Below are 26,581 nucleotides of genomic sequence, written 5' to 3'. Positions count from 1 at the left end.
TCAAGGACAAAATGTTCCGGGTGTTTTAGAGTCTTTGAAGGTACATTATTTTAAGATAATGTTGCAATGCAAAATATTGCTCCTTAGAATTGACTCTAACACTTCAGAAACTTTATTTTATACCCTGTGCCCCCTTTTCTGTTTAAGCCTTTGGGTCAGTGTCATCCACTGAAATGTGTGTGCTTAGAACATTGGCTTTAAGTGTGTGGAAGGGATGTTTATTCAAGGTTTGTGTTTTGGACTCCTTGAATAATGAATCACAGAATCACATTGAAAATGAGATTTCAGTTTTTCAATTCTCAGTGGAAGAGGCATTATAAAAATCTAGCATCATGCTACCTCGAGAGGCCAAATGTGTCACGGCTCTGTTAGATTCATTCTGAAGCACATCCTGCCCCATCCCACGTGGCTTCAGATACAGCACAAGAGGCAGAGTTTTTCTATTTGGAGAGGAGGAGTGCAGAGTATCTGCAGGTCATCCATCTCTACTCCTGTGCCATGGAACCCATCTCTGTGTGAGGTTCCCCGCACCTTTCTGTGCCGTGTGGCTTGGAGTAAAGAGGCGTGGAGGTAGGGCGGGTAGATCCACTGGTCATTAATCCCTACACAGAGGTTTCTTGAGTCCTTAGTTCAGTGCCCCATCCACTAGACCAGGGGTTCTCAACCTTTTTCTTGCTGAGCCTCCTCCCCCATCCCCAAACATGCCATAAAAACTCCAGGGCCCAGGGGGAAGGCAACCAAAAATTAAAACTCAAAGTGGGGGCTCAGCTCAAAAAGTTTGAAAACCACTCAGGGTGCAGGCAGGGGCTGGCTAGGGGCCATGTGCAGAAAGGGGGTGGGGTAGCTCAGGGTGCAGGGAAGGGGTAGCTAGCAGTTGTGTGCCAGGAGTAGTGGCTGCTCCCCAAGGGCTTTGCCAGCAAGCAGTCAAAGGAGGCTGGGAGTTGAGGAACAGCTGCAGCGCTGGGCACCAGCAGCATGAAGGGGTGCAGGCGGGGGGAGACGGGGAAGTGCCTTGGCTGCCCGCTCCATGGTACCAGCCAGAGCAGCAGCTGCGGTTCCGGCTTCCTGCCTCTGACCTGGCCAGGGGGTGGGGCCTAGGAGCAATGTGGGAGAGGAGGAGGTGAGGGGGTGTGTATGGGCCTGCCCCGCTCTGGTTAAAGCACTGCAATTTATGGGGGAGCAACTCTGCCCAAGGGCTTGGGGTTTCTGTCCTGTGGGGCACCAGAGCTCATGGACCCACTGAAATCAGCTCGCAACTCCCGGGGGGCTGTGGATCCCTCATTGAGAACTGCTGCACTAGACCATTTTGCCTCTCACCTTCATTCATACATACATATTTTCATATTCCAATATGTTAAAATTTCATTTTTTCTAGCATTGCCCTTTTCCTCCCTCTGTTATGGGATTATTTTAAAGCCTCTACAGTATTACAGTTCCAATTGTATTTTCTTTTGCAAACTAATGGGCACAGGTTCACAGGAAATAAATGAAAAAAATAAAGTGAATGAATTTTGAATGGGTTCAGTTCACCGCTGAAAGATGATAATGCTACCAATTCTTTATTAACACTAAAGCAGGAATTTAATTTGTTCTATGCTAATCAAGTTGAAGGCAATCTTACCTGATCCAAAACAAGATTACACACACCTACATGTGTGAGTGAGAGGGGGAGGGAGACTTGGAAGGATGCGAGCCTGGCAGTTTGAAAAAGGAAATAGGGGGGGAAACCCTTACAAGATTTCTGTAATACAGATGGTCTGTTGGCCTCAAGTCAAGAACAAAGTGAGGCCCAAATCTTCAAAAGTCTCCACTAATTCTGACTGCCTCATTTTGGGCACCCAACTTGAGCCTTATTTTCATAGCTGCCGCGCACCTGCAGTTCCCATTGATTTCAACTGGAGGAGGTGGATGGATCCTCAGCACCTAAGAAAATCAGGCAAAAGACTTCCCCTGGGCTCCTGAAATTAGTGGATTCTCTTGAAAATATTGGGCTTGCAGTCTTGTTAGAGTAAAATAACTGGAACTGCGGAACAAATCAAGCTCTTTTCAGAGTTATGTTCATCAGTGTATACTGAGGAAAAAAGGGAAAGGGCCTTCTAGGATCAAATACAACTGCCATTTGAAAATTTAAAGTAGTGAGATTTAGTACAGTTTACTTGTTGTGACTTTAAATCTGTGACTTTAACTATTTCCTTTCATTCTCTGTATTCTATTTCCTTGTTTGTGTGCTGCTTCACAGACTTGGTACAGGCTCATTGTACTGGATTTGTAGTGGCAGTCAGCATGAACTGGGCTTTTCGTAACCTTCAGTTCCACTCTTGTATGTAGAGGCCCCATTCTGCACTCACTGAAGTTTATGGGAGTTTGGCAATTTACTACAATAGGGAAAGAATCCAGGCCCACAGAAAGGATAAATCCCTATCCAAAATATAGGGGGAAGCCTTTATCCAAAATAACAAAGCTTAAAAATAATGAAAAGGAGGCATGATTTTTGATTGCCAGCCCCTTCTTTGCACATATCCCTATACAGCAGAACCTCAAAGATACGAACACCAGAGTTATGGACTTACCAGTCAACCGGACACCCTGTGAAACAAGAAGTCATCAGTCAGGAAGCAGCAGAGACAAAAAACAACCACCACCAAAAAACAGCAAATACTGTACTGCCTCGGGGCTTTAGCCCTGGGGCTCACGGCTTCAGCTATGGAGGGGTTGGGGCTGCAGCCTCAGGGTGTGTAGGAGGGTCTGGAGTCTAGGCAGGGGGAGGGCTGGGGGTTTCTGACCCCCAGGAGCATTGGGGCTCAGAGCTTTAGACTGGGGGGAGCTCTGGGGTTTGGGGCTTCAGCACTGTGACTCTGCTCCTGGCTTCTGCCGCGTGGGGGGTGCCAGGGCTCAGCACTTCAGCCCCACGGATCCGTTCCCAGCTTCAACCCCGCAGGGGTAGCCAGGGTTTGGGGCTTTAGGTATGAGGGAAGCATTGGTTTCAGTCCCAGCGCTGACCCCGTAGCTAAAGCCCCAAGCCCCGGTGCTGCCCCCAGCTGAATCCAGGCTTAAATGTACATGTAACCCTTCTGCCCGTCAGAGTTGGCAGCAACAAGGGCCGGGTTCAATATCTAGGGGATCCATTCCAATAACACAATGCAAAACCGGCTCGAGGCCCCACCCAGTGACCTGGGACAAATATATACCACCCCCGCTGGGCGCCTCCAAGAGGCAATACTTCCCCTCTCGCAAGCACATAGTCTGAGTGTAGCAAAAGCCTTTTAATAACAGAGAGAAACAATGTGGCATTATGTTGGGGAAACACCACCAACAGGATTCATAACACAACCCATGAGCAAAACCCACCCCAAGCAAATTGGGGCATGCCCTTTCCCTATGGTTCTTGAGTCCAGCAACCCCAAATCACCCAAAGTCCCAAAAGTCCAATGACCGAAAAGTCTCTGTCCCTGGTCAGGGCAGCCCCAGAGTTCGAAAGTTTATCTGCAGAGTTTTTACCTCCCAACCTGGGTGGAGATTGGGGGGGGGGGTGTTAAGGGGCACCTTACTTGGTCCAACACTGATGGCCCCACCTCTCCATGGGGCTCCACTCCACCAGCCGCTCTGCTCGCCATCCCACAAACTGAACTGCTCCGCCAGCCGCTCCGCTCACCGTGCTGCAAACAGCTCTACCATATAGCTTCAGGCTCCCCTACTACTTAACACAACACTCAGTGATTTCAGCTCTTTTGTGATTTCAGCTTGTAGTAGGGGAGCCACAGTGCTGGTGCACCATTAGCCCAAAGTGAATTCAGCTCAGCAGCCTGTAACTAGACTCCTAATGGAATCAAAATTAGCTCTGATATTCCACAGTGGAGAGAGGAGGAAGTGCAATTAGCATGTAAGGCCCTCACCAGGGGGCCCATAGCACCAGGTATTAATACCTGTTCCCAGCCTCTCTATTCACAGAGTTTTGGAACCCATGTACCTTGCCTAGCGAGTGCTACTTAGTTGATGGCGAGTCCCTCCATCATAGCAAAAGGCCAAGTACAGTTCCACTGTCCTTGATTCCCATAATCAGGGTAATAACAATTTATTCTTCCTGCCCCAATAACAGAGACACTGGGGATCCCACAGCAGCCAAAGTGACCATTTGGGCAGCTATGGCCTCATTCTAGGCGGGGTGGGTGTGCCTATGCAAATGAGATCAGCCCCTGAAGTTCTTTTCCACAACTTGCCACACCTCACCACCAAATGTCAGGGTGGAGCTCATCCTGACTCTGCTTACATCCACAATACTTAGCAGCCCTGATAAGGACATAGTTAGCTCTTATACAGATGCATGGCATGCCTGCTAACCGAATTCAGCTTAGTGGCCCACTTGGCCACTAAGAACGCTATTGCTTGGCTCAGCGAATATGCAAATGCTAAATAAAATAAATGGCACCTTATGGTTAAGAACTATAGGACTTAAAGTACTGATGTTCTTATTTTTAATATCCTTCCAGGCTTTCAAACCCTTGATCATGAAGATCAGATTGCTTTACTGAAGGGCTCAGCAGTAGAAGCTATGTTCCTTCGTTCAGCTGAGATCTTTAATAGGAAACTTCCTGTAGGAGATGCTGACCTCTTAGAAGAAAGAATTCGCAAAAGCGGTAGGTGCTTTATTTAGTGGAAAAAAGACCTGCTTTCATGGGTCAGCATTTGTCCTTGAAATGTTAGCTCAGAATGTTTATAATTGGTAATGAAATAGTTTATTTGAATGTTGTTCTTCTCAGTCAGCCTTGAGTGCAAAGGTCATGAGGTAAATGTTTAATCATAATTTCATTGTAAACATTATGAATTAGCCTATATCAAAGAAACTAATGTATCTCTTCAAGGGTGAGTATAAAAGAACTGTGACAATAAAATGCCATTTTATTGTGTTGTTCAAATAAAGTGTCAGTTTATATGCTTGTAAATGTCATTAATATAACAAAAGAATTATAGGTTATTACTGTGTATGATTGAGAGGGAAAAAACCCTGCCTCTCTGGGTCAGTTGGTAAGAAGGATCACGGAGAATAAAGAGCACTGAACAATGATGGTTGTAATGTATTTTCAGTACACATTCCGCTTCATAAGGGCTCTCAAAGGTCTGGTCTGCATGATGGAATTTTACAGTGTCTGAACACAGATCTCAACAATTGAGAACAACAACAGCTCAATAACAGCTGAATAGGGACTGAACGCGGGTTAGGAATTGTTGTAGACTTGGAAAAGTTCTGTATTGTGCCAAGTCACTGTACTTACATTTCAGTGTAGAGTATGTAGAACAGTATAAACAAGTCATTGTATGAAATTTTAGTTTGTACTGTCTTTGCTAGAGCTTTTTATGTAGTCTGTTGTAAAACTAGGCAAATACTAGAGAATTTAATGTACCCCCGGAAGACCTTTGTGTACCCCCAGGGGTATGCTGATTGAGAACCACTGAGCTAGTGAACAGGAGCAGCTAACAGGGGAGTTTTGCGAGGGAGTTTAGAGAAGGAGCCTGAAAGCCAGATACACATTATTAACAGTCTCTAAATTTAGGCCAGTAAACACTCCCACCCAAAATAATAACAACAACAACAAAAGCTACATGAGTAGAAAGAATGAAGGCAGAAGTCCAGCAGCAGAGTGGAGGCTATCCAGTTTATTGCACTGAATGCAAAATGTATGATTACGTGCCTTGTGGCATATGTGTGCATTCAGTGCAGGGAACTTGTGGTCCTCAGAGACAGTGTACGGGCTTTGGAGACCATAGTGGCTTACCTGGAGGAGCTAAGGGAGGCAGAGAGGTACATAGATGAGACTTTCCAGGACACAGTAGAATGGTCCCACCCTCAGTCCGACAGCCTCTGTGCTGTTGAGAAGGATGAAAGTCTTGGGAAGAACATCAAAGTGGAGTGGAGGGAAGAGATCCTATAGTTGGGATCCTCCTTCCAGATGATTTCATGGTATACTCTCGCACTGAGGATATCTCTCCGAGGGAGGGGACCCAAGTTATTAGAAAGAGACAGGTAATAGTAATGGGGGATTCAATCATTAGAAGTATAGATAGCTGTGTTTGTGATGACCTGGAGAATCACATGGTGACTTGCCTGTCAGGTGCAAAGGTTGCAGATCTCTGGAGACATCTAGACAGGCTTATGTGCAGTGCTGGGGAGGAGCCGGTGGTCGTGGTGCATGTACCAGTGAAATAGGGAAAGACAGGTGAGAGGTCCTGGAGGCCAAATTTAGGCTACTAGGTAAGAGATTGAAGTTCAGGACCTCCAGGGCAGTGTTCTCTGAAATGCCTCCAGTTCCATGAGCAGGGCCAGTTAGACAGGCAGCACTGGAGGGCCTCAATGCGTGGCTGAGACAATGGTGTAGGGAGGAGGGGTTTAGATTTATTAGGAACTGGGGAACTTTTGGGGAAAAGAGGAGCCTATACAGGAAGGGTGGGCGCCACCTAAACCAAAATGGAACCAGATTGCTGGCGCGTCAAATTAAAAAGGTCGTAGAGCAGTTTTTAAATTAAGGTCTGGGGAAAGCTGATAGGTGCAGAGAAGCACATGGTTCAGATGGAGGCATCCCTTAGGGGAGGATCTATTAACGGGGAATCTCTGTATGTTAGTAAAGAGGAGAGGATAGAAGCTGATAAAGTACAGATTGGAGCTGAAGACAAACAGATGAAAAAGAGTGCCATTCAATTCCATCATATAATGGTAGACAACTAAAAAGTGACAAATTTTGTAAGTGCTTGTATACAAATGCTAGAAGTCTATATACTAAAACTGGGAGAACTTGAATGCCTGGTAATAAATGAGCCTATTGATATAATAGGCATCACAGAAACTTGGTGGAACGATGATAATCAATGGTAGATGGTAATTCCAGGGTACAAAATACATAGGAATCACAGAGTAGGTCGTGCTGGTGGGGATGTGGCACTATAAAGAAAGCATAGAGTCAAATATAGTAAAAATCTTAAATAAATCAAATTGTATAGTAGAATCTCTATGGATAGAAATCCCATGCTTGAATAATAAGAATATAGTGGAAGGAATATACTACCAACCCCCTGACCAGGATGGTGACAGTGATTGTGAAATGCTCCAGGAGATCAGAGAGGCTATAAAAATAGAAAACTCAATAATAATGGGGGATTTCAACTATCCACATATTGCCTGGGTACATGTCACCTCGGGATAGGAGGCAGAAATAAAATTTCTAGACACCATAAATGACTACTTCTTGAAACAGCTAGTCCTGGAACCCACAAGGGGAGAAGCAATTCTTGATTTAGTTCTAAGTGGAGCACAGGATTTGGTCCAAGAGGTGAATATACATGAAGTTCTCAGTAATAGTGACGATAACATAATTAAATTTAACATTCTTGTGTGGGGAAAGAAATACTAAAGAAGCCCACTGGAGTAACATTTATCTTTAGAAAGGAGAACAACATAAAAATTAGGAAGCTAGTGGAAATTAACAGGTACAGTCACAAATGTGAAATGCCTGCAAGCTGCATAGAAACTTCTTAAAAACACCAAAATACAGGCTCAAATTAAATGTATACCCCAAATTAAAAAACATAATAAGAGGACCAAAAAGTGACACCATGGCTAAACAACAAAGGAAAAGAAGTGGTTAGAGGTAAAAAGGCATCATTTGAAAATTGGAAGTCAAATCCTACTGTTTCCCGCATAATTTAGGGCTCTCTCCTCCCGCTCTGGGAGCAATGGCCTTCTGCGGGTTAATGGGACCTTTTCCCAGTGAAAGAGCCTTTATCAGAAAATAAATATTCTTAAACATGTACATGTATTTATTAGCAATCAACATTTATACCCTCCCCTAATCTTATTTTCCAAAAGATGAGGCCTCCCTCCAGGAATTAATTAATTATGTCAGGCCAGGCCTTTGCTACTTTCCCCTAATTCTTTTTATATCAGTGTTTGTCTTTGCATTATATTTTTATCTTTCTGTGCTTTTGCACATTTCCAAAACCACAGGGTGGTAGTCATTCAAACTACCATTAAAAATAGGCTTACAATGCAAACTAGAGGGTGCAAGCTTACCTCCTTTTTATGCTATTAAAACTTCTAAAATATCCCAGACAGTAAATTTCTTGAGGACCCATGGCCTCCAAAGAGCCGGGCAAAATAACCTTCCATTCCCCTCCTGGTTTCACTATATATAGTCTTGCCTCCCCCAGACTTTCCTGCCCAAAAGTGATGGGGTTAAAAGTGTGTGTTTGCAGGACTGCTTTCCCTCTGACCAAAATAAAGGCAAAACAGTAATCATTTTGCAGCTGATTCTGATACTCTTACTCATATTGAATAGGTCCTTGCTCCAGCAGTAGTCCCAGTGATTTTGAAATTAATCAGATTACTCATGGACTGAGGTACTACTCTGCATGAGTAGGGGGTATCAGTGTCAGGCCCTTGGATATTTGCAATGTATATAGCTTCAGATAATGTAAAGGGAAAAAAAGCATTGTCAGTACAATTCTCTCATCAAAAATTTTCATTACCTTAGGCTTGAACATACAATGCAACATGCAAATATGCAAAGAATACCTAAGTTTACTTCCTCCGTACTTTGTTGAACTTATACCAGTTAGTTAGAAAGCTGCAAATCTGCAATGTTTGGCTGTAAATTTTCTCCACTTTAGAGAGGGACAGTTATTATGAAATGCAAAATGATACTTTTGTCTATCTCACAAATGCACTCTGTTAAGCTCAACAAATATTTCTTTCATACGCCATCTGCCACTGACTTATTATAGGATGCTTCTAGAATCTTAAAATATGGTAGGAATTTAATGGAATATGTAGCCCAGACCCCAACAAAATTAACATAATAATATGCTACGGGATAGAAAAATTACAGACTCTTTTTGCAAAAAGAAAAGGAGGACTTGTGGCACCTTAGAGACTAACAAATTTATTTGAGCATAAGCTTTCGTGAGCTACAGCTCACTTCATCGAAAGCTTATGCCCAAATAAATTTGATAGTCTCTAAGGTGCCACAAGTCCTCCTTTTCCTTTTGCAGATACAGACTAACACGGCTGCTACTCTGAGACTCTTTTTGGTGTTTTGAAGACTAAGGTATAGACACATGAACTGTTGTAGCATGCCTGACAGTTTGTTAGTCTACTGCAGTGGTTCTCAAACTAGGGCCACCGCTGGTTCAGGGAAAGCCCCTGGCGGGCAAGGCCGGTTTGTTTACCATCCGCGTCCGCAGGTTCGGCCGATCGTAGCTCCCACTGGCCGCGGTTCAGCGCTCCAGGCCAATGGGGGCTGTGGGAAGTGGCACGGGCCGAGGGATGTGCTGGCCGCCCTTCCTGCAGCCCCCATTGGCCTGGAGCAGCGAACCGCGGCCAGTGGGAGCCACGATCGGCCGAACCTGCAGATGCGGCCGGTAAACAAACCGGCCGAGCCCTCCAGGGGCTTTCCCTGAACAAGCGGCTGCCCTAGTTTGAGAACCACTGGGAACCACAAACTTTAGAGGAAAAATGCTTGTCTGAAAACTCACCACAACACAGCTGTTCATATTTTATATTATTTGGGCAGTTTGTTTAAAATGAATCAATAATTAGAGATAAATAATTCCATATTGGAAAGTAGTCTAGCACATAAAAAAAATGGAATCTCACTTTAGTAAGTAGTCACAGGGTCAAACTTCAGAATTGGATTATTAATATCTGGGGTCTAAATTTTCAAAAGTGACTAGTGATTTGGGGTGACTCTGTTTTAAGGTGTCCAACTTATTACACCCTAAAGGGGCCTAATTTTCATAAAGCACTGAGCACCTATCTTCTGAAAATCAAATTTCTTTAAGTTGTCTTAAGTTGGACACCCCAAAATTAAAGCAATTTTCACTTGTCATCTTTGAAAATTTTAGTTAAGGTGTATATGTAAGCATAAATATTACTAATGCAATTCATTTATATACACAAGTTATTGGGCTCAATACAGGGGTAACTGGGTGAAATTTAATGGCCTGTGATATACAGGAGGTCAGATTAGATAATCTACTGGTCCCTTCTGGCCTTAACCCCCATGAATATGTTGTACTAAAAATTGCAGACACCCACTGCCATTATTTCTTGTTACGAAAATGCTAAACAAATAATTCAGGCAAAGAATTTAAAACTAACCTAGGTAAGAAGGCAAAATCCAAGAGCAGTAAAAAATATGATGCAGAGGGGAGAACAATGCAAAACAAGCAGCAAACGTGCAAGACAAAATTGAATGAAAAGAAAAACCACACAAACAGAAAAAAGAACCACTGAGGAAACATAAATATAGCTGAGCAAAATTCAAAGCAGGTAAGCATACTATATAAAAGGATAAGGATGAGAGTAGAGGGAAGCAATAATGTATCAGGAATACTTGGAGCTTCTAGAAGGGCACCAAAGACTGACCCTCTTAAAAAGGAGTAGTATATTTTTGAATTTCGTCCTTAGTCAGAACTTCAATCCATATAGGATCATTTTTAGATGTAGGCGAGTGTCTAAATGTCAGCTGGGTCCTATTGTCAGGCTTTGATATATGGACCCATGAAAATGGGGAAAAACTGCCTGAAAGTCGCAAGCTGTCCAATGTTTTGTCATCTGTCATGATGTGCTCTTAGAAATGGCTTTCATCTATTAATATTTATGCTATTCCCCCTCTACAGTTGTATTGAATTTAACATTTTCCTGATAAAGAAACCATAGAGATCTGGTGGCGATGACCTTTCAGCATTAGCAGCTTTCATTTGATTCTTATGCTGATGCAATATGGTTTTATTTATTAGTGTGACTAACATACTGGCTAAGTAGCAGCACATCTCACCAACTGTCTTGTTTATGCCCTCAGGGTTTTTTACATAATACGATATAAAAGTTCTTTCTTTAAATGTTGCTGAAACTGAATTCCTCTCCTATGTGGGCTACCGAGGAAACCTATTTAACGTTAATGAAAGCTTGTGCCTTTTTTTTATGTTAATTGATGCTGCAGAATGCGTACCACATTGCAATTACCTGGTTATTTCTGTGAAAGGCTGACATCTCAGGAATATGCCTAGTTTACTTCTGTAATTTTAAAGGTGCTTTGCAGATTCCACTTATTGATAGTGCAATATTATTAAAACGTTTATGAAGGGCAAAATATTTTCTCAATGAGTATTTATACATTGTAACTATGATGACACTGCTTTTCTGGAAGTCATTAAGTATCAGATTCTGATTCTTTTACTCTAGCACATTATTCCACGAATAAGCCTGTCGATATCAGCGTTAAGGAATAAAATGCTACTTCACATCAGTAAGTGTGGTAGAATCTGGCTCTAATTTTTCAGTGAGTAGAAGAATACCTGTCAGTGTGAAATACACTATTGCCTATTGCCCTTTAGCACCTGAAACCCATCAACAATGAGATAAAGGCAGGAAGGGAAGTAACCACTTTATTCTAAAATATTGGTAAGAGTCTACATTCTGTCCTTGCATGTGAACACGTGGTTCCCACTGATTTCAATAAGAGTCTCTCATGTGCACTCAAAAGCAAAATTTGGCTCAGGAATAATGGACAATCACTTCCAGTATTTCCAGCTTTATACATAATAGTAAATTAATAATAATACTAAAATAAATTATTATTGTTGTTATTATTTATTAATTACTTGTATTACTGTAGCATCTAGGAGTCCTAGCCTTGGACCAGTACTCCATTGTACCAGCTGCTGTACAGACACAGAACAAGAAGACAGTCCCTGTCCCCAAGAGCTTACAATCTTAGTATCAGACAAGAGACAACAGATAGGGGAGTGCCAGGAAACAATGAGGCATTATTGATCAGCATGACAGGGAGTGGTCTCAACATACAAGCAGCCCACATGTTGTCAAGATTTTTGCATCATACTAAAGGAGAGTTTTAAGGAGGGATTTGGAGAGGACTAAAGACTTAGCTTTGAAGATGTGTACGGGGAACTGCTCCCACATGTGAGGGACAGCGTGAGAAAAGTTAAATTTTCAAACAAATACCTTTGTACTAAGTGGTCAATGGAGGCTGGTATCTTGGGCCAATCGGACACGAGAGTTGACTCCTTGTTAGTGAATGTGAGAGGATAGGAAAGGATAGGGCCTTGAAAGTGAAGACAGGTAGTGTCTGTTTGATGAGATAGAGAAGGAGGAGCCAGTGGAGGGATCGCCAGAAAGCGTGACATGATCAAAGTGATGGTCTAGGAAAAGATCTTTGCAGCAGTATTCTAAATAGATGTCAGTGGGGCAAGATTGTATTTGTCAAGGTCAGAGTAAAGGGTGTTGCAGTAATTGAGACACGAGATGAGAGCCAGGATGAGGGCTTTAGCTGTGTGGATGGCTAAGAAAAGTTGTATCTGAGAGATGTTTTTCAGCAAGACTTAGATTTGGCTGGGAGTGAGGACCCACAAATAGTTCTAAGAAGAAAATAATGCCCAGGTTATAGCCCGAGTGACGGACAGGATGGTAGTGTTGTCCACAGTGACACAATTTTTAAAACACGTTCAAAATGGAATTGCTGAAAAAGAAGAAGACAAAAACAAGCAAATAAACACAACCTCTTTAAAACTCGATGTTTTAACGTCTTCCGTAACATTTCACTGCATTGTAATACACACAGCCATGGGTATATATAGAATGGGAAAATTCTGTTCATGAATATTTCAGAGCCACATGAAGTAGCCAATTCCATATTCCTGCATTATAGCTAGATAAATAGGTGTAAGTGTTTAATTCGTATCTACAGAGGCAGGGGAATACTGCATTCTAATTGCAATACACAGGGAATTTTCTACTAAATTTGCACACTGAGACAGACCACAGAGAACACAACCGCTTTCCTTCGATATAAATATGCTTCCCAAGCTGACTACTACTGTATGTTTACATATATAGACTAGAGTCACCAACACTAAGGGAAGTGTAAATTATACTTCCTTGCCAGCCAGGCCTTCTTCCCTACCTGCAGGTAATTCCCCCAACGGAGGGTGTGTGGTGTTTCCACCACCACCTTCCCTCAGGGGGTTTCTGCTGGGGTAGTACTGAAAGTGGGTTGGGTTGTGAAACAAGTCACAGACCTGGCACATACAATTTCTAGGGAGTGAGCTGGGTTGCTGAGGGGTGCACATTTTAATTGCTGCCCGGGGAAGCCCTTCTGGTTGGGTGCTTTTCCCACTTTCCTACCGCCTGGGGAAGAGTAGCCAATCAGGGCTGATGCAGGTAGGAGGCAGAGCTCTCTTCCCCTCCCCTCAGCAACCTGACACCATTCTCAAGGTGGGAGGACAGGGGCATCATATTCTATTGCACGGGGGACAGTCGCTTCCCCCCAGCCTTGGTTTTCCCTTCCCCAGACCTTTCCTAGCTCCTTGCCAGTTGACACTATGTTGCCTCCCCAGGGCTGGGGTAGGAGGGGGGGACACTGCTGTGGTGCGGCCTGGGCTGGGGCTCCTAATCTGCATGTTGCTCCTTCTGCTCACTGGCTGGGCAGGAAGCAGCAGCGGCAGTCTGGACTGGAGCTGACAATGCAGAGGGAACCTGCCCCCAATCCTTGCCCTAGGCTGGCCATCACTGAGACACCTTCCTCAAGCTTTCCACCCCCCTACTCCCTGGGATAAGATGGCCATGCCATGCCACCACCCTGCCTACATCCAGGATGGGACCGCGCTCCTCCCCCATGAGCAGCTGTGGCCTTAGCAGGAAGGTGGGATGCTGAAGTGATGCCCCTGGGAGGAGGGAGATAAGGAGCCAGGCAGCCCATGCCAGTTCTGCTACCACCTCACTCCTGTGAGCAATGGGCTGCTTCCTCTGCCCCCCAATTCCCTCCCTGCAACACCCACCCTGGGAAGTGGGAGAGAGGACTCTACTGCAGCCCCCTCAGGTTTGGGGGGATGAAACCCCCCACAAGCTGCAGTAGGAACAGAGGTGGGGCTGGCGGGACAGAATTTATGAGTGGCAGATTGGGGGACAGGATTGATTTGGGGGTGGGAGACAGAATTAATTGCTGAGCATGGGATGGGCAGATGTGGGCGTGATAAGACCCCCACTTTTCCAAACCATGTTAAGCATTGGCTGGGTAGCTTCTTTGGTCTGCAGTTGTGGTTCCATTTGAGCCTCACTGGTGAATGTGGAGGAGATGCACCACTTCCTTCACTGGTCATGACTTCTTCTCAGCTAATGCCTCTCCCTGCTCATCTCCCTAAGAGTACCTGATGGAGGAGAGGTCAAGTGTCCACTTTCTGGTCCTGCAACCTCTCTACTAAGTCGACTATGCCCTGCCAGGCTCTACACCGCTCGCAGCCAGCAGAGACCCTGGGTGTATCTGCCCCAATTATTATAGGGTCCTGTGATGAATTTCACTGTTAACATTCAAATAAAATAAAAGTCAAAGTTTCCAGTGAAAGTTTCTGATTCTGGAAAACAATTTTGATAGACAAGATTCTGTGAGAGAGAAGTTATAATTTAGTGAGTAATTAATACATTTTGTTTTCCATAAAACAACAGTTCATTTACTGCTAGGATTAATATCCACTGGCACCTTCACACTTATCCAGATGAAAGATCTTTTCATCCATATTAACAACACAGTATTAGTCATTGTTAATTAGAACAAAACATTCTCCCTGGTAGAAGTTTTTTAAAAAAACATCTAGATGTCATAAACACTTCTCTAAAGCTTACCTTCAGGTACGTCTGTTTAATTTTTATTATTGAAAAGAGGCAAATGAAAATAAACACATACAGAAAATGTAGCTTATAAATAAATGTAGTGATAAATACTGACTGGCTACTAGGGAAAGGAATACTCATTTTCTCTGGTTTTAACCAGCTAACTGCTTAGGGCCTGAAGCTGCGGACATCATTCACATTGCCTTTAAGGAGTGTTTCGCCAGTCTAAGGATTGCAGGACTAAACCCTTAAAAGCAAGATAAAAATCATGTATATGAAACCATGGATATTAATAAAGTTGTACAATAGGTAAAGTGGGCTGGACAAATAAGAGTCTCCGCTTTGATGAGCTTTCATGAAAAGATTTCATGACTATCTCCCATTGATTTCCCTAGAAGTTGCATCAAGTCATTAGACAGTAAAGCTTTTCAAGGCAGAGACTCTTATTTGTTTAGGACACTTTACTCATATACTGAAGTCAATGAAATGACTCCATAGAAGATGGATCAACCCTTGTAGGCCCAGATCTGTATGATACATGACATTACAAAATGGCACACAGAGTAGAGCATGTTCTTTGTAGCTGAAATGCTTCACAGAACAAATGGGACTAGCAGAAGATTTTTGAAAGAGGGAAGAAGGGGTGGCTGATGAATATTAATCAGGAAGATGTGCCTACAGAACAATATATAGCACAGATTTCTTCTACATCTCGTACAGATTTTTTATAAACAAAAGTAAGAGCTAGCTTATTTTTTCTCAAAAAGAAAAGGAGGACTTGTGGCACCTTAGCGACTAACAAATTTATTTGAGCATGAGCTTTCGTGAGCTACAGCTCACTTCATCGGATGCTCACGAAAGCTTATGCTCAAATAAATTTGTTAGTCTCTAAGGTGCCACAAGTCCTCCTTTTCTTTTTGCGAATACAGACTAACATGGCTGCTACTCTGAAACCTGTCCTTATTTTTTCTGTTCTTGGTGAAGCCAGAAAGACTTTTAAAATCAAATTAAAAATTTAGAATAAAACTACAAACACAATATGTCTTGGCTTCACTTCTAAACTGCAAACTGCAGCAGTGACATTTGAGAAGGTCCCATAACTCCCCCTAATTACTATCCAAACACCACCTATAATGTGGTTCTTAAGCACCTGAAGGGAGATGAGACCACCTCTATATATGTCATAATAGCAATTTAAAAAAAACAATCAGGCATTTTAAACATTTCTATTTTTTTTTCTGATGGGGTTTATTAAGTCCAAACTGAAATATTTTCAGTCATATAAGAAAACAGCTCCCTCTTGTGATGAAACAGCAGTTAGTGCATGATGAAATAGTGTGGAAGAGGTCTGTAGAAAGATGAATAGAACAAAACCAGAAAAGCCTCTTCCACTGGGGCTTATCATTTTACATATTTAGCTAACAATAGTCTCTTGCTTCATTCGACTATTGAAACATTGCAAAATTCTATTCTTTTTGGTTTCAACATAAACATACTCTCTAATACTGTAGCACTCCTTTTCATTCTTTCCTCCCTTTCCTGTTTATTATTATAAAATTTATTATTTGTATCACAGTGGTGCTGAGGTCAGGGCCTCATTGTGCTAGGCATTGTACAGGCATATACGACTTGTCAACACTGACAACACTACAGCAACACAGCATAGACATTACCTACACCAATGAGAAAGATTCTCCTATCAGCGTAGGTAATCCACCTCTCTGACAGATGATAATAGGTCAGTGGAAGACTTCTTCCATTGACCTAGCACTAGATAAAGACAGATAAGGCAGCCATGGATCAGAGAAGGTGCAGGGAAACCCCAGCCATTTCCCCCTATGTAGGAGCCACTAGAGAATCTCTCTACCATGGGATGATCTTTCCATGGCCACCTATGCCTGTTTTAGATCCAGATTCCACTGCTGGCATGGTGCAGAGTGACTACACCCTTCTCCAGAATTGGGACCTCTGATTGTTGTCATTTTTATTTTGCTTTGGGTACACTGTGTATCAGAGAGGCTAAAGAAAACAGCGTAGAAACTCATCACCACCAATGCCAACCATTCAAAGCTCAAGTCAGCACCCCAAAAAATGTGATTGGCTGAAAAATCATGAGATTTTAAAATAAACTACACTTGGGGCTCCTTTTGTTTGCCTTCTAGCTTTTGAGACGTTGGGGTACCCTCTAGTCATGTTTTCAAGCTTTTCTCCACAACCATAAGGGCTAGAAACTTTTTTAAAAAACAAAAGCTGGGATTCTCATATAATCACTTGACTGCAGGGGCTGAAGTACCAGATGTCATGAGACAATCAGGAGAGGTGGCAACAAAGGAAACTGGGGGAGAGCAATGAGTCAGGAGTGGGAAGGAGGCAGTCTTGCTAGGATTCTCCCTTCCCTCTCCTATTTTCCATGCTTCCAATCAAGACGACGATGGTAATCTAATGGCACAACAAATTTGGACATGTTTTGTTTGCTCCCAGACCTTCATGCAGTCATTTTTGTGCCATTCGCTTCCAATGGGGAGTTCTTTCTGGCAACCGCCAATGCTAAACTGTACAGATCTTTTACATTTTTCAGTTTTCATATGAGCTTTGGCATTTAATTTTGTCATATTTAATCATAGTGGTACTTTTAAAAAGCATTCTCTTTCTAAAGGAATAGATGAACCTGAAAGCTTAGTGAAACAGTTGTTCAACATTTTAAATAGCTAACTCTGATAATTATGAGAAAAATTACAGTGGAAAATTAGAGGCTCTGGCTGTAGTTCATTGTTTTTGAAGCCCCAAGAGTACAATTAACTCACATATGACAAGCGGACACTTGTCATACATTTCTGCTTCATTGATTCTGACCCTTCTAAAAAGGGCCTGACTATGTGAAAACTTGTGATAAGAGCTTCAGTACTGCAGTTCGTAACCTGAAATTAACACAGGTGGTTAATGTTGTATGTTTAATTACAGTGTGCACCATGGGTTAGATTTACTCTCCAAAGAGTGTGTTCTTTGTTGCTAGTTTATTCCAAACCGTAGAAATGTTTATTTCTATAGCAGCAGCAGAAAGTGACTAATCATAGTTTAGTCAAGTGACCTCTCAATTTTTCGATTTTGCTTCCTGTGGCTTTGCATCCACTGATTTTCACTTTGAGTTTTCGGGTTTGAACAATCTCCAAACCTCAAAGCAAAATGTGACTAAAACTACAAAGTTTAGCTTCCTTTTTGTGTAAATCATGAAAAACCACAGTGGTTTCCACCCAAAGCCTTAACTTTTAGCCAAGATTAGCTCAAAACTCAGAAATACGTTTCTTCCTAGGGATTGAGATAACTAAAGAACAAGTCACAAAGTTTTCACTTTTGGAAATAGAGTAGGATCCCTTCCTTCAAACCTATGGCATTGCTACTGCAGAACCACTGGTGTGGAATTCTAAACACACCCCAGATGCCCACCATCAGACAGCTTTAAGCAGCTGTATTAAGCAATCTTGCAAAAGCCCTATTTTAATATGAAAGTTATAATGCACCCTGCTCTCCGATAAAAAAGGCATGAATTAATTGGGCCTGATTCTCAAGTGCACTAAGGCACAGTGTAAAGGAGATAAAGTGGGTTTGAATGTAATTTAAGTCCAGAGTGCTGTAAAGGTGCCTGAGCATAAATAAGAATCAAGCCCATGGTCTCTAGACCGAAGAGTCACAGAATCATAGAATCATAGAATATCAGGGTTGGAAGGGACCTCAGGAGGTCATCTAATCCAACCCCCTGCTCAAAGCAGGACCAATTCCCAATGAAATCATCCCAGCCAGGGCTCTGTCAAGCCTGACCTTAAAAACTTCTAAGGAAGGAGATTCCACCACCTCCCTAGGTAACGCATTCCAGTGTTTCACCACCCTCCTAGTGAAAAAGTTTTTTCCTAATATCCAACCTAAACCTCCCCCACTGCAACTTGAGACCATTACTCCTTGTTCTGTCATCTGCTACCACTGAGAACAGTCTAGATCCATTCTCTTTGGAACCCCCTTTCAGGTAGTTGAAAGCAGCTATCAAATCCCCCCTCATTCTTCTCTTCTGCAGACTAAACAATCCCAGTTCCCTCAGCCTCTCCTCATAAGTCATGTGTTCCAGTCCCCTAATCATTTTTGTTGCCCTCCGCTGGACGCTTTCCAATTTTTCCACATCCTTCTTGTAGTGTGGGGCCCAAAACTGGACACAGTACTCCAGATGAGGCCTCACCAATGTCGAATAGAGGGGAACGATCAGGTCCCTCGATCTGCTGGCAGTGCCCCTACTTATACATCCCAAAATGCCATTGGCCTTCTTGGCAACAAGGGCACACTGTTGACTCATATCGAGCTTCTCATCCACTGTAATCCCAGGTCCTTTTCTGCAGAACCGCTGCCTAGCCATTTGGTCCCTAGTCTGTAGCGGTGCATGGGATTCTTCCGTCCTGAGTGCAGGACTCTGCACTTGTCCTTGTTGAACCTCATCAAATTTCTTTTGGCCCCATCCTCCAATTTGTCTAGGTCCCTCTGTATCCTATCCCTACCTTCCAGCATATCTACCTCTCCTCCCAGTTTAGTGTCATCTGCAAACTTGCTGAGGATGCAATCTACACCATCCTCCAGATCATTTATGAAGATATTGAACAAAACCGGCCCGAGGACCGACCCTTGGGGCACTCCACTTGATACCGGCTGCCAACTAGACATCACTACCCATTGAGCCTGACAATCTAGCCAACTTTCTATCTACCTTATAGTCCATTAATCCAGCCCATACTTCTTTAACTTGCTGGCAAGAATACTGTGGGAGACCGTGTCAAAAGCTTTGCTAAAGTCAAGGAATAACACGTCCACTGCTTTTCCCTCATCCACAGAGCCAGTTATCTCTTCATAGAAGGCAATTAGGTTAGTTAGGCATGACTTGCCCTTGGTGAATCCATGATGTCTGTTCCTGATCACTTTCCTCTCCTCTAAGTGCTTCAGAATTGATTCCATGAGGACCTGCTCCATGATTTTTCCAGGGACTGAGGCTGACTGGCCTGTAGTTCCCAGGATCCTCCTTCTTCCCTTTTTAAAAGATGGGCACTACATTAGCCTTTTTCCAGTCGTCCGGGACTTCCCCCGATCGCCATGAGTTTTCAAAGATAATAGCCAATGGCTCTGCAATCACATCCGCCAACTCCTTTAGCACTCTTGGATGCAGCGCATCCAGCCCCATGGACTTGTGCTCGTCCAGCTTTTCTAAATAGTCCCGAACCACTTCTTTCTCCACAGAGGGCTGGTCACCTCCTCCCCATGCTGTGCTGCCCAGTGCAGTAGTCTGGGAGCTGACCTTGTTCGTGAAGACAGAGGCAAAAAAAGCATTGAGTACATTAGCTTTTTCCACATCCTCTGTCACTAGGTTGCCTCCCTCATTCAGTAAGGGGCCCACACTTTTCTTGACTTTCTTCTTGTTGCTAACATACCTGAAGAAACCCTTCTTTTTACTCTTAACATCTCTTGCTAGCTGCAACTCCAGGTGTGATTTGGCCTTCCTGATTTCACTCCTGCATGTCCGAGCAATATTTTTATACTCTTCCCTGGTCATTTGTCCAATCTCCCACTCCTTGTAAGCTTTTTTTTGTGTTTAAGATCAGCAAGGATTTCACTGTTAAGCTAAGCTGGTCGCCTGTCATATTTACTATTCTTTCTACACATCGGGATGGTTTGTCCTTGTAACCTCAATAAGGATTCTTTAAAACACAGCCAGCTCTCCTGGACTCCTTTCCCCATCATGTTATTCTCCCTGGGGATCCTGCCCATCAGGATCATATATAAACATACCATATTTGCTCTAAAAGAAGGGGCAGGAATTGGGCACGGGATTCCCTTTTTTCTGGGAGAACACCAGTCTCTTAGATTAATGAACCAGCTGAGGTTGGCACAGTCACAGGTTCTAAGGGGTTTGGGAAGCTAGCAGCAGCTACATACCCTTCTTTCCCTGCTAACTGTCTAGGACGCTGTCTAGGATGCCCCTGTTTGGTTTGGCCCAAAGAATAATCAGAGAGCCAGAAAGTGTCATTGTTCCTTGGTCCAAATACCTTACAGATGCAAGTGTCACACAGCATAATGCCCTTAGCTCTGACCCCAAGGGTGAACTCAGGGTATGTCTACACTGCAATAGAACACCTATGGCTGGCCCATGTCAGCTCATTCAGGCTCACAGGTTTGGGCTGTGGGGTATAAAATTGCAGTATAGATGTTCAAGTTCTGGCTGAAACCTAGGCTCTGGGACCCTCCCTTGTTGCGGGGTCCTAGAGCTAGGATGCCAGCCTGAGTGTTTACACTGCAATTAAATAGCCCCTTAGCCTGAGCCCCATGAGTCCAAGTCATCTGACACAGGCCAGCTGTGGGGTTTTAACTGCAATGTAGACATATCCTGACAGGTTTTTCTGGGACTGATTGCAAATGCAGGGGCTAGCGGATTATTTGGCAAGCTGCGTGTATTGGATGCAGAAAGCCACCAGAAAGCCAGCAGACAGACAGATGCAGTCATGAATGTGACCTTAAGAGAGAGAGACAGAGCTTTTTGGGGCACAGGACTCACTGGAAAGGCAGGCTTGGAAACCATGAGCAAAGAAACTGTCTCCTGTTGTTTGTTCCTACTGTGTTCACAGAAACAGGACTTTGTGTACATTCTTTGGGAGTCAACAGGATTTCACTAAAGCAATACTGACTATCACCAATTTCTCCTTTAACGGAAACAACCTGGCAAAGGCCCAAATATTTAGCTAGCTGCTTAGGCCAAGAGGGCCACAGATAAAACTATTTATTTTTAGTATATTTTAAAAAAATCTGATTATATCATTGAATTTTTTAACAGGTATCGCTGATGATTACATAACCCCCATGTTTGGTTTTTATAAAAGCGTTGGAGAACTGAAGATGACAGAAGAAGAGTATGCTCTACTTACAGCAATAGTTATCTTAACTCCAGGTAATTTCTATTTCTAAATTCAATAGTCGACAATAATTTTTACATACAGGAAATGACTTGCCTGTAGCAGCTAAATAAAAATTAAGATATTGTTACTTATCAGAAAGGGCTTTTCTTTTCTCTTGTATGGAAAACTCCCAAGTGTTGATGATATATAGTAGCAAATATGTCCTAACATTCCATTGAGATTTCAGTGGAACATCAGAACTTTGAAAGGAAGCTTCCACATCATGTATACTGTGCTCAAGAACCAGCAGCAAAGGGATTAAGTCTTGAAGAACAAACTCTGGCTGGCATATCATAAGTACATGGTAGAAAACGTGCCGGCAGAAGCAGGGGAGGGAAAGTAGCTGTTTTTTATGTTGTAAGCCCCGTCAGGACCAGGATTTTCTCTTTTCTGTGTTTATATAGCACCGGTACAATGGTGCCCCAATCCCAATTAAGGCCTTTCGGTCCTACTACAATGTATTTACTATTATTACTACTAGTTCCTATTCCAGCTTTCACCAAAACATATGAAGAAGTTTTATGGTACCAAAGGCCTTCCGTCACAGGAGTGGTACAGGAGAATTCTGGGACAAGGCATACAGGTCATAAAATGGCTGGAATAGGGACCAATTGCTTATTCACATAACTTGGCAGTCACTCCCATTCCAACATGCAATATGGCAAAAACCAAGCTCTAAGTACAGTTCTTACTGGTGCCCATGGATCGGCAGGTATAACAAGCCAGGAGAGGCTAAGCCTCCCTTGGCGCAGCTGCTGCTGAACCAGATGCCTGGGCTTTGGTGGCCCCGCCTCTTTCCCTCCCTTCTGGGAATGGGCTTCCACGGGAAGTTTTTGCTTATTTATTATGCGCCATGCAAGTTTCCGGGCGGCTGAGGAGGCGGTATCTGCTACTCAGCTTCCCCGGTCCCTTGGACTCCCCAGGGAGATTACTGATGAACTCGGGAAGCTGAGTAGCAGATACCACCTCCTCAGCTGCCCAGGAACCTGCATGGCACATATAAAAGCTTGATGTTCTCCATCTGGCTGCTCCTCTCCAGCACTCTCCACCCCCAACTCTGGAGGTGCCCACTGCCACTTGCTGGTTCCTTCTCTCCTCCCCACTCAGCCTCCTCCCCGCTTGCCCACCACCGCTCACCAGCGATGGGCCAAGCAAGGAGGGGAGAGGAGAAGGAGGGATGCATGCAGCGAGTGGGGAGGGGGCTGAGCAGTGGAGTGGGGGAGGAGGGACCAGGAGCAATGGCAGGGGAGGCTGAGCAGGGAGGAGGGGGAAAGGGAGAGGAGGGATGCCAGTGGGTAGGGGACCCAGCTCGGGAGGGGGCAGGGCCTGGGGTGGAGTGTGGGCGGGACTGTGAGCAGAAGAGGTGGGATGGGGAGCTAGCCTCTCCGAGAAGAAGCTTCACCCGCTGCCCATGGTGGTACCAGGAGATGGCCAGGAAAAGAGTCCCCCTCCACCCCAAAAAAAAAAATTAGATGGGGAAAAACAATGAAAACCAAAAAATTTTGACCAAAAGCTTTCAGCTGAAAACTAGAAATCTTGATTTGTAAATGCCACCATGTTGCTGAATGCAAGATGTAGTTTGGATGATTCATGCCCTCATTCTCTTCTATGGGCCCGTCTCCCTGGCTGGCCTACATATCTCATGATACATGACTTCTTCCCCTCTTGGTGAGCCCTCACAATGCATTGTGAGAGTTCCTGGTTGCAGTGCATCATGGGTGATGTAGTCAAGGTGGGGAGCGCAGGCCATAGAGGAGAACAGCGATACAAGGAATCTGAATTACAATACCTCGGAGGTATGGTGGCAACATTTTCTAATAAAAAGCTTTGAGTGTTTGAAGTTAAAATGATCCATCGACAGCTGAAACTTTTCACAAAAAAGATTGTTTAGTTAAAAATCCAATTTTAGCTAGAAAAACAGTTTTGATGGAAAAATGTTTTCCACCATTGCTTAGAGCTTTGTGCTGGTCCTCTGTACTGGGATGTATTTCATACTAAATGAGTAAAAGATGAAGGATCAGCTTTGTTTTATTATTTAATTTGTGTGTGTGTTTTCCTGTAATAAAAAGAAGCAAACTAAAAAGAGGCCAAGTTATTGTCCCCAGAAGACAAAGCTGCTGGCATGAGAAGCTTCTGCCTGAAAATTAGTTTTGTTGCTAGTTATGATTGGTTGCAAAAAGGGAGTATGTATTAAAAAGAGCAGTCTCAATCATAATTGCAATACTAGGGCTTGTCTACATAGTGCATTAGTGTGCACCAACTGGGGTGTAAATTCTAATGCACAAAGCACACTGATGAACTTTAGCGTGCACCTGTAGGATCCACAGGGACAATTAGTGCACGATACACTGGTGCATATTAGAATTCACCCCCCCCCCCGCTGATGAGCACTAATGCATCATGTAGACAAGTCCTGAGATCCTTACACTTCCTCTTGCCTTGAAACATTCTTTTCGGCAGGTTTGACTGTTGCCCTATGCTAGGGTAAAAAGGTTTAATATTACATACTCTAGGCTGCAGTCCATCCATTTCTCATAAGAGATTCAGAGAAGTGTTTGCAATCTACAAAAATACATACTTGCTAATTATTTTTTCCTTATTCTTTTTAAAACAAACCAGATCGACAATACATAAAGGATAGAGAGTCTGTGGAAAGACTTCAAGAACCACTGCTTGAAGTTTTACAAAAACTCTGCAAGCTTTACCACACTGATAACCCTCAACATTTTGCATGTCTTCTGGGCCGTCTTACAGAATTACGGACATTTAACCATCATCATGCAGAGATGCTGATGTCATGGAGAGTGAATGATCATAAATTTACTCCTCTTCTCTGTGAAATCTGGGATGTGCAGTGATAAATATTTTTAAAGGACCAAATAGCATTTATTTTCATAGAACTACTCAACAGTTATTTCTTTAACTTTTCTTTATTTCTTTTTTACACACAAAGAAAACACACAAAGGATTTCATACAGAAACTTTGTTCATTATGTACTGAATGTTATGTAACTATCAGCCTTTCACATGTGAATATAGAACAACTTTCCCTGTATTTATACTTTCAGATCAAAAAGATAATCTTCAGCATCACTGAGATACCCTATTAGTTCCTTCTGAAATGAATGATTATATTTTTCAGTTCTTTCTTTTAAAATGGGTGATGCAGGTTTTCATAATATTTGTTCATCACAGTACTATTATGCTTGACCTTTTGTATTAAAGGACATTGTTCAAATATTTACTGTAATAAACTAATGGAAATGATTTATGCTATGACATACTTTTATCTTTTAACCATGAAATGTGTTAATTTGAGATGTCCAAGCTCTTATTTGCTCAAATGGGTGGACAACCAGTTGGCTCTAGCAAATGGAAAGAGCCTCAAAACAGGCTATCGAACTATTTCTTGCATGCCATAAATATGTAACTTCTTGTTCTCTTTGCATTATCAATATTCATAAGTAAAATTGAGGTAACATTGTGTATTTTGTGGAATTCCACCATAGACTATCCTATTTTACAATAGGTTACATAACAGAAATAGTTATCCGTGATCAGCAGCTCTGAGCTAAATCTCACTATTGATGTCTTAAAAACAGGTATCATTCTTAAAACTAATACAATAAATGTAGCACTAATTTTATGGGGACACTATTAAAGGGACACTGTCAATCTGAAAATCACAATCCTCTCTAATGTTACAGGTAAAACCCAAGAGTAGTAAAGCAAAGGTTACGTGGAAAATATGTGCTGGAAATGGCCCACCTTGATTATCATACACATTGTAAAGAGAGTGATCCCTTTAGATAAGCTATTACCAGCAGGAGAGTGGGGTGGGGGGGGAGAAAACTTTTTGAAGTGATAAACACCCATTTTTTCATGGTCTGTGTGTATAAAACATCCTCACTGCATTTTTCACTTTATGCATCCGATGAAGTGAGCTGTAGCTCACGAAAGCTTATGCTCAAATAAATTGGTTAGTCTCTAAGGTGCCACAAGTACTCCTTTTCTTTTTGCGAATACAGACTAACACGGCTGCTACTCTGAAACATGGAAAATAAGCATTTTTCTCTACTTTCTCCAGTTTAAAGAAAAGGAGGACTTGTGGCACCTTAGAGACTAACCAATTTATTTGAGCATAAGCTTTTGTGAGCTACAACTCACTTCATCAGATGCATTCAGTGGAAAATACGGTGAGGAGATTTATATACACAGAGAACATGAAACAATGGGTGTTACCATACAGACTGTAACAAGAGTGATCACGTAAAGTGAGCTATTATCAGCAGGAGAGCGGGGGGGGGAAACCTTTTGTAGTGATAATCAAGATGGGTCATTTCTAAGGTGCCACAAGTCCTCCTTTTCTTTTTGCGGATACAGACTAACACGCTGCTACTCTGAAATCTTTCTCCAGGCTGTTTACTTTGTGGATCTGATGGCACTTTCTGCCCCGTAACTTCCACTATTTTCACTGTTTAGTCCGTTAACCAGTTTCACCTCCTATTTCGGCAGGTCTTCTACACAGCAAACAAGGGAAAGAAAACCCTTTTTAAAATATGAAAATGCAATTAGAAAACCATAAAAATTGCCAAGGTGGGGTATGGGGTAGTGTAGTAACATAAACTAATTTCAATTTTTTTAACCGAGTAGATTTAAAATTGTTCATGTATTTCACTTTAAATAGTTTAGGCCTCAAATTTAGGCCCTGATCCTGCAATGTGGTGTTTTGGGATGACTCATAGATTCATAGATATCCAGGTCAGAAGGGACCATTATGATCATCTAGTCCGACCTCCTGCACAATGCAGGCCACAGAATCTCACCCACCCACTCTTGCAATAAACCTCTCACCTATGACTGAGCTACTGAAGTCCTCAAATCGTGGTTTAAAGACTTCAAGGAGCAGAGAATCCTCCAGCAAGTGACCCGT

At 42.9% G+C, this 26,581-nt stretch overlaps 1 protein-coding gene across 3 annotated transcripts in view; it reads left to right on the top strand.

Moving 5' to 3' along the window:
* NR1H4 (nuclear receptor subfamily 1 group H member 4) overlaps positions 1-24,792 on the top strand; it is a 49,473-nt gene extending 24,681 nt beyond the window's left edge. For 2 of the 3 annotated variants that reach the window (XM_073327412.2, XM_073327411.2), the window contains 3 exons: positions 4,488-4,634; positions 21,528-21,641; positions 24,268-24,791. In XM_073327412.2, the coding sequence (XP_073183513.1) occupies positions 4,488-4,634; positions 21,528-21,641; positions 24,268-24,506 (500 nt within the window). In that variant the 3' untranslated portion in view covers positions 24,507-24,791. Of the gene's footprint in view, positions 1-4,487; positions 4,635-21,527; positions 21,642-24,267 lie in introns of all 3 variants that reach the window. The other variant, XM_073327410.1, reaches the window with a different exon arrangement.
* The last annotated feature ends 1,789 nt before the right edge of the window (positions 24,793-26,581 follow it).

The sequence above is a fragment of the Lepidochelys kempii genome, chromosome 1 (assembly GCF_965140285.1).
Source record: "Lepidochelys kempii isolate rLepKem1 chromosome 1, rLepKem1.hap1, whole genome shotgun sequence".
NCBI lineage: Eukaryota > Metazoa > Chordata > Testudines > Cheloniidae > Lepidochelys > Lepidochelys kempii.
The sequence above is the reverse complement of the archived record's forward strand: the minus strand, read 5'-3'. Positions and strand labels throughout refer to the sequence as shown.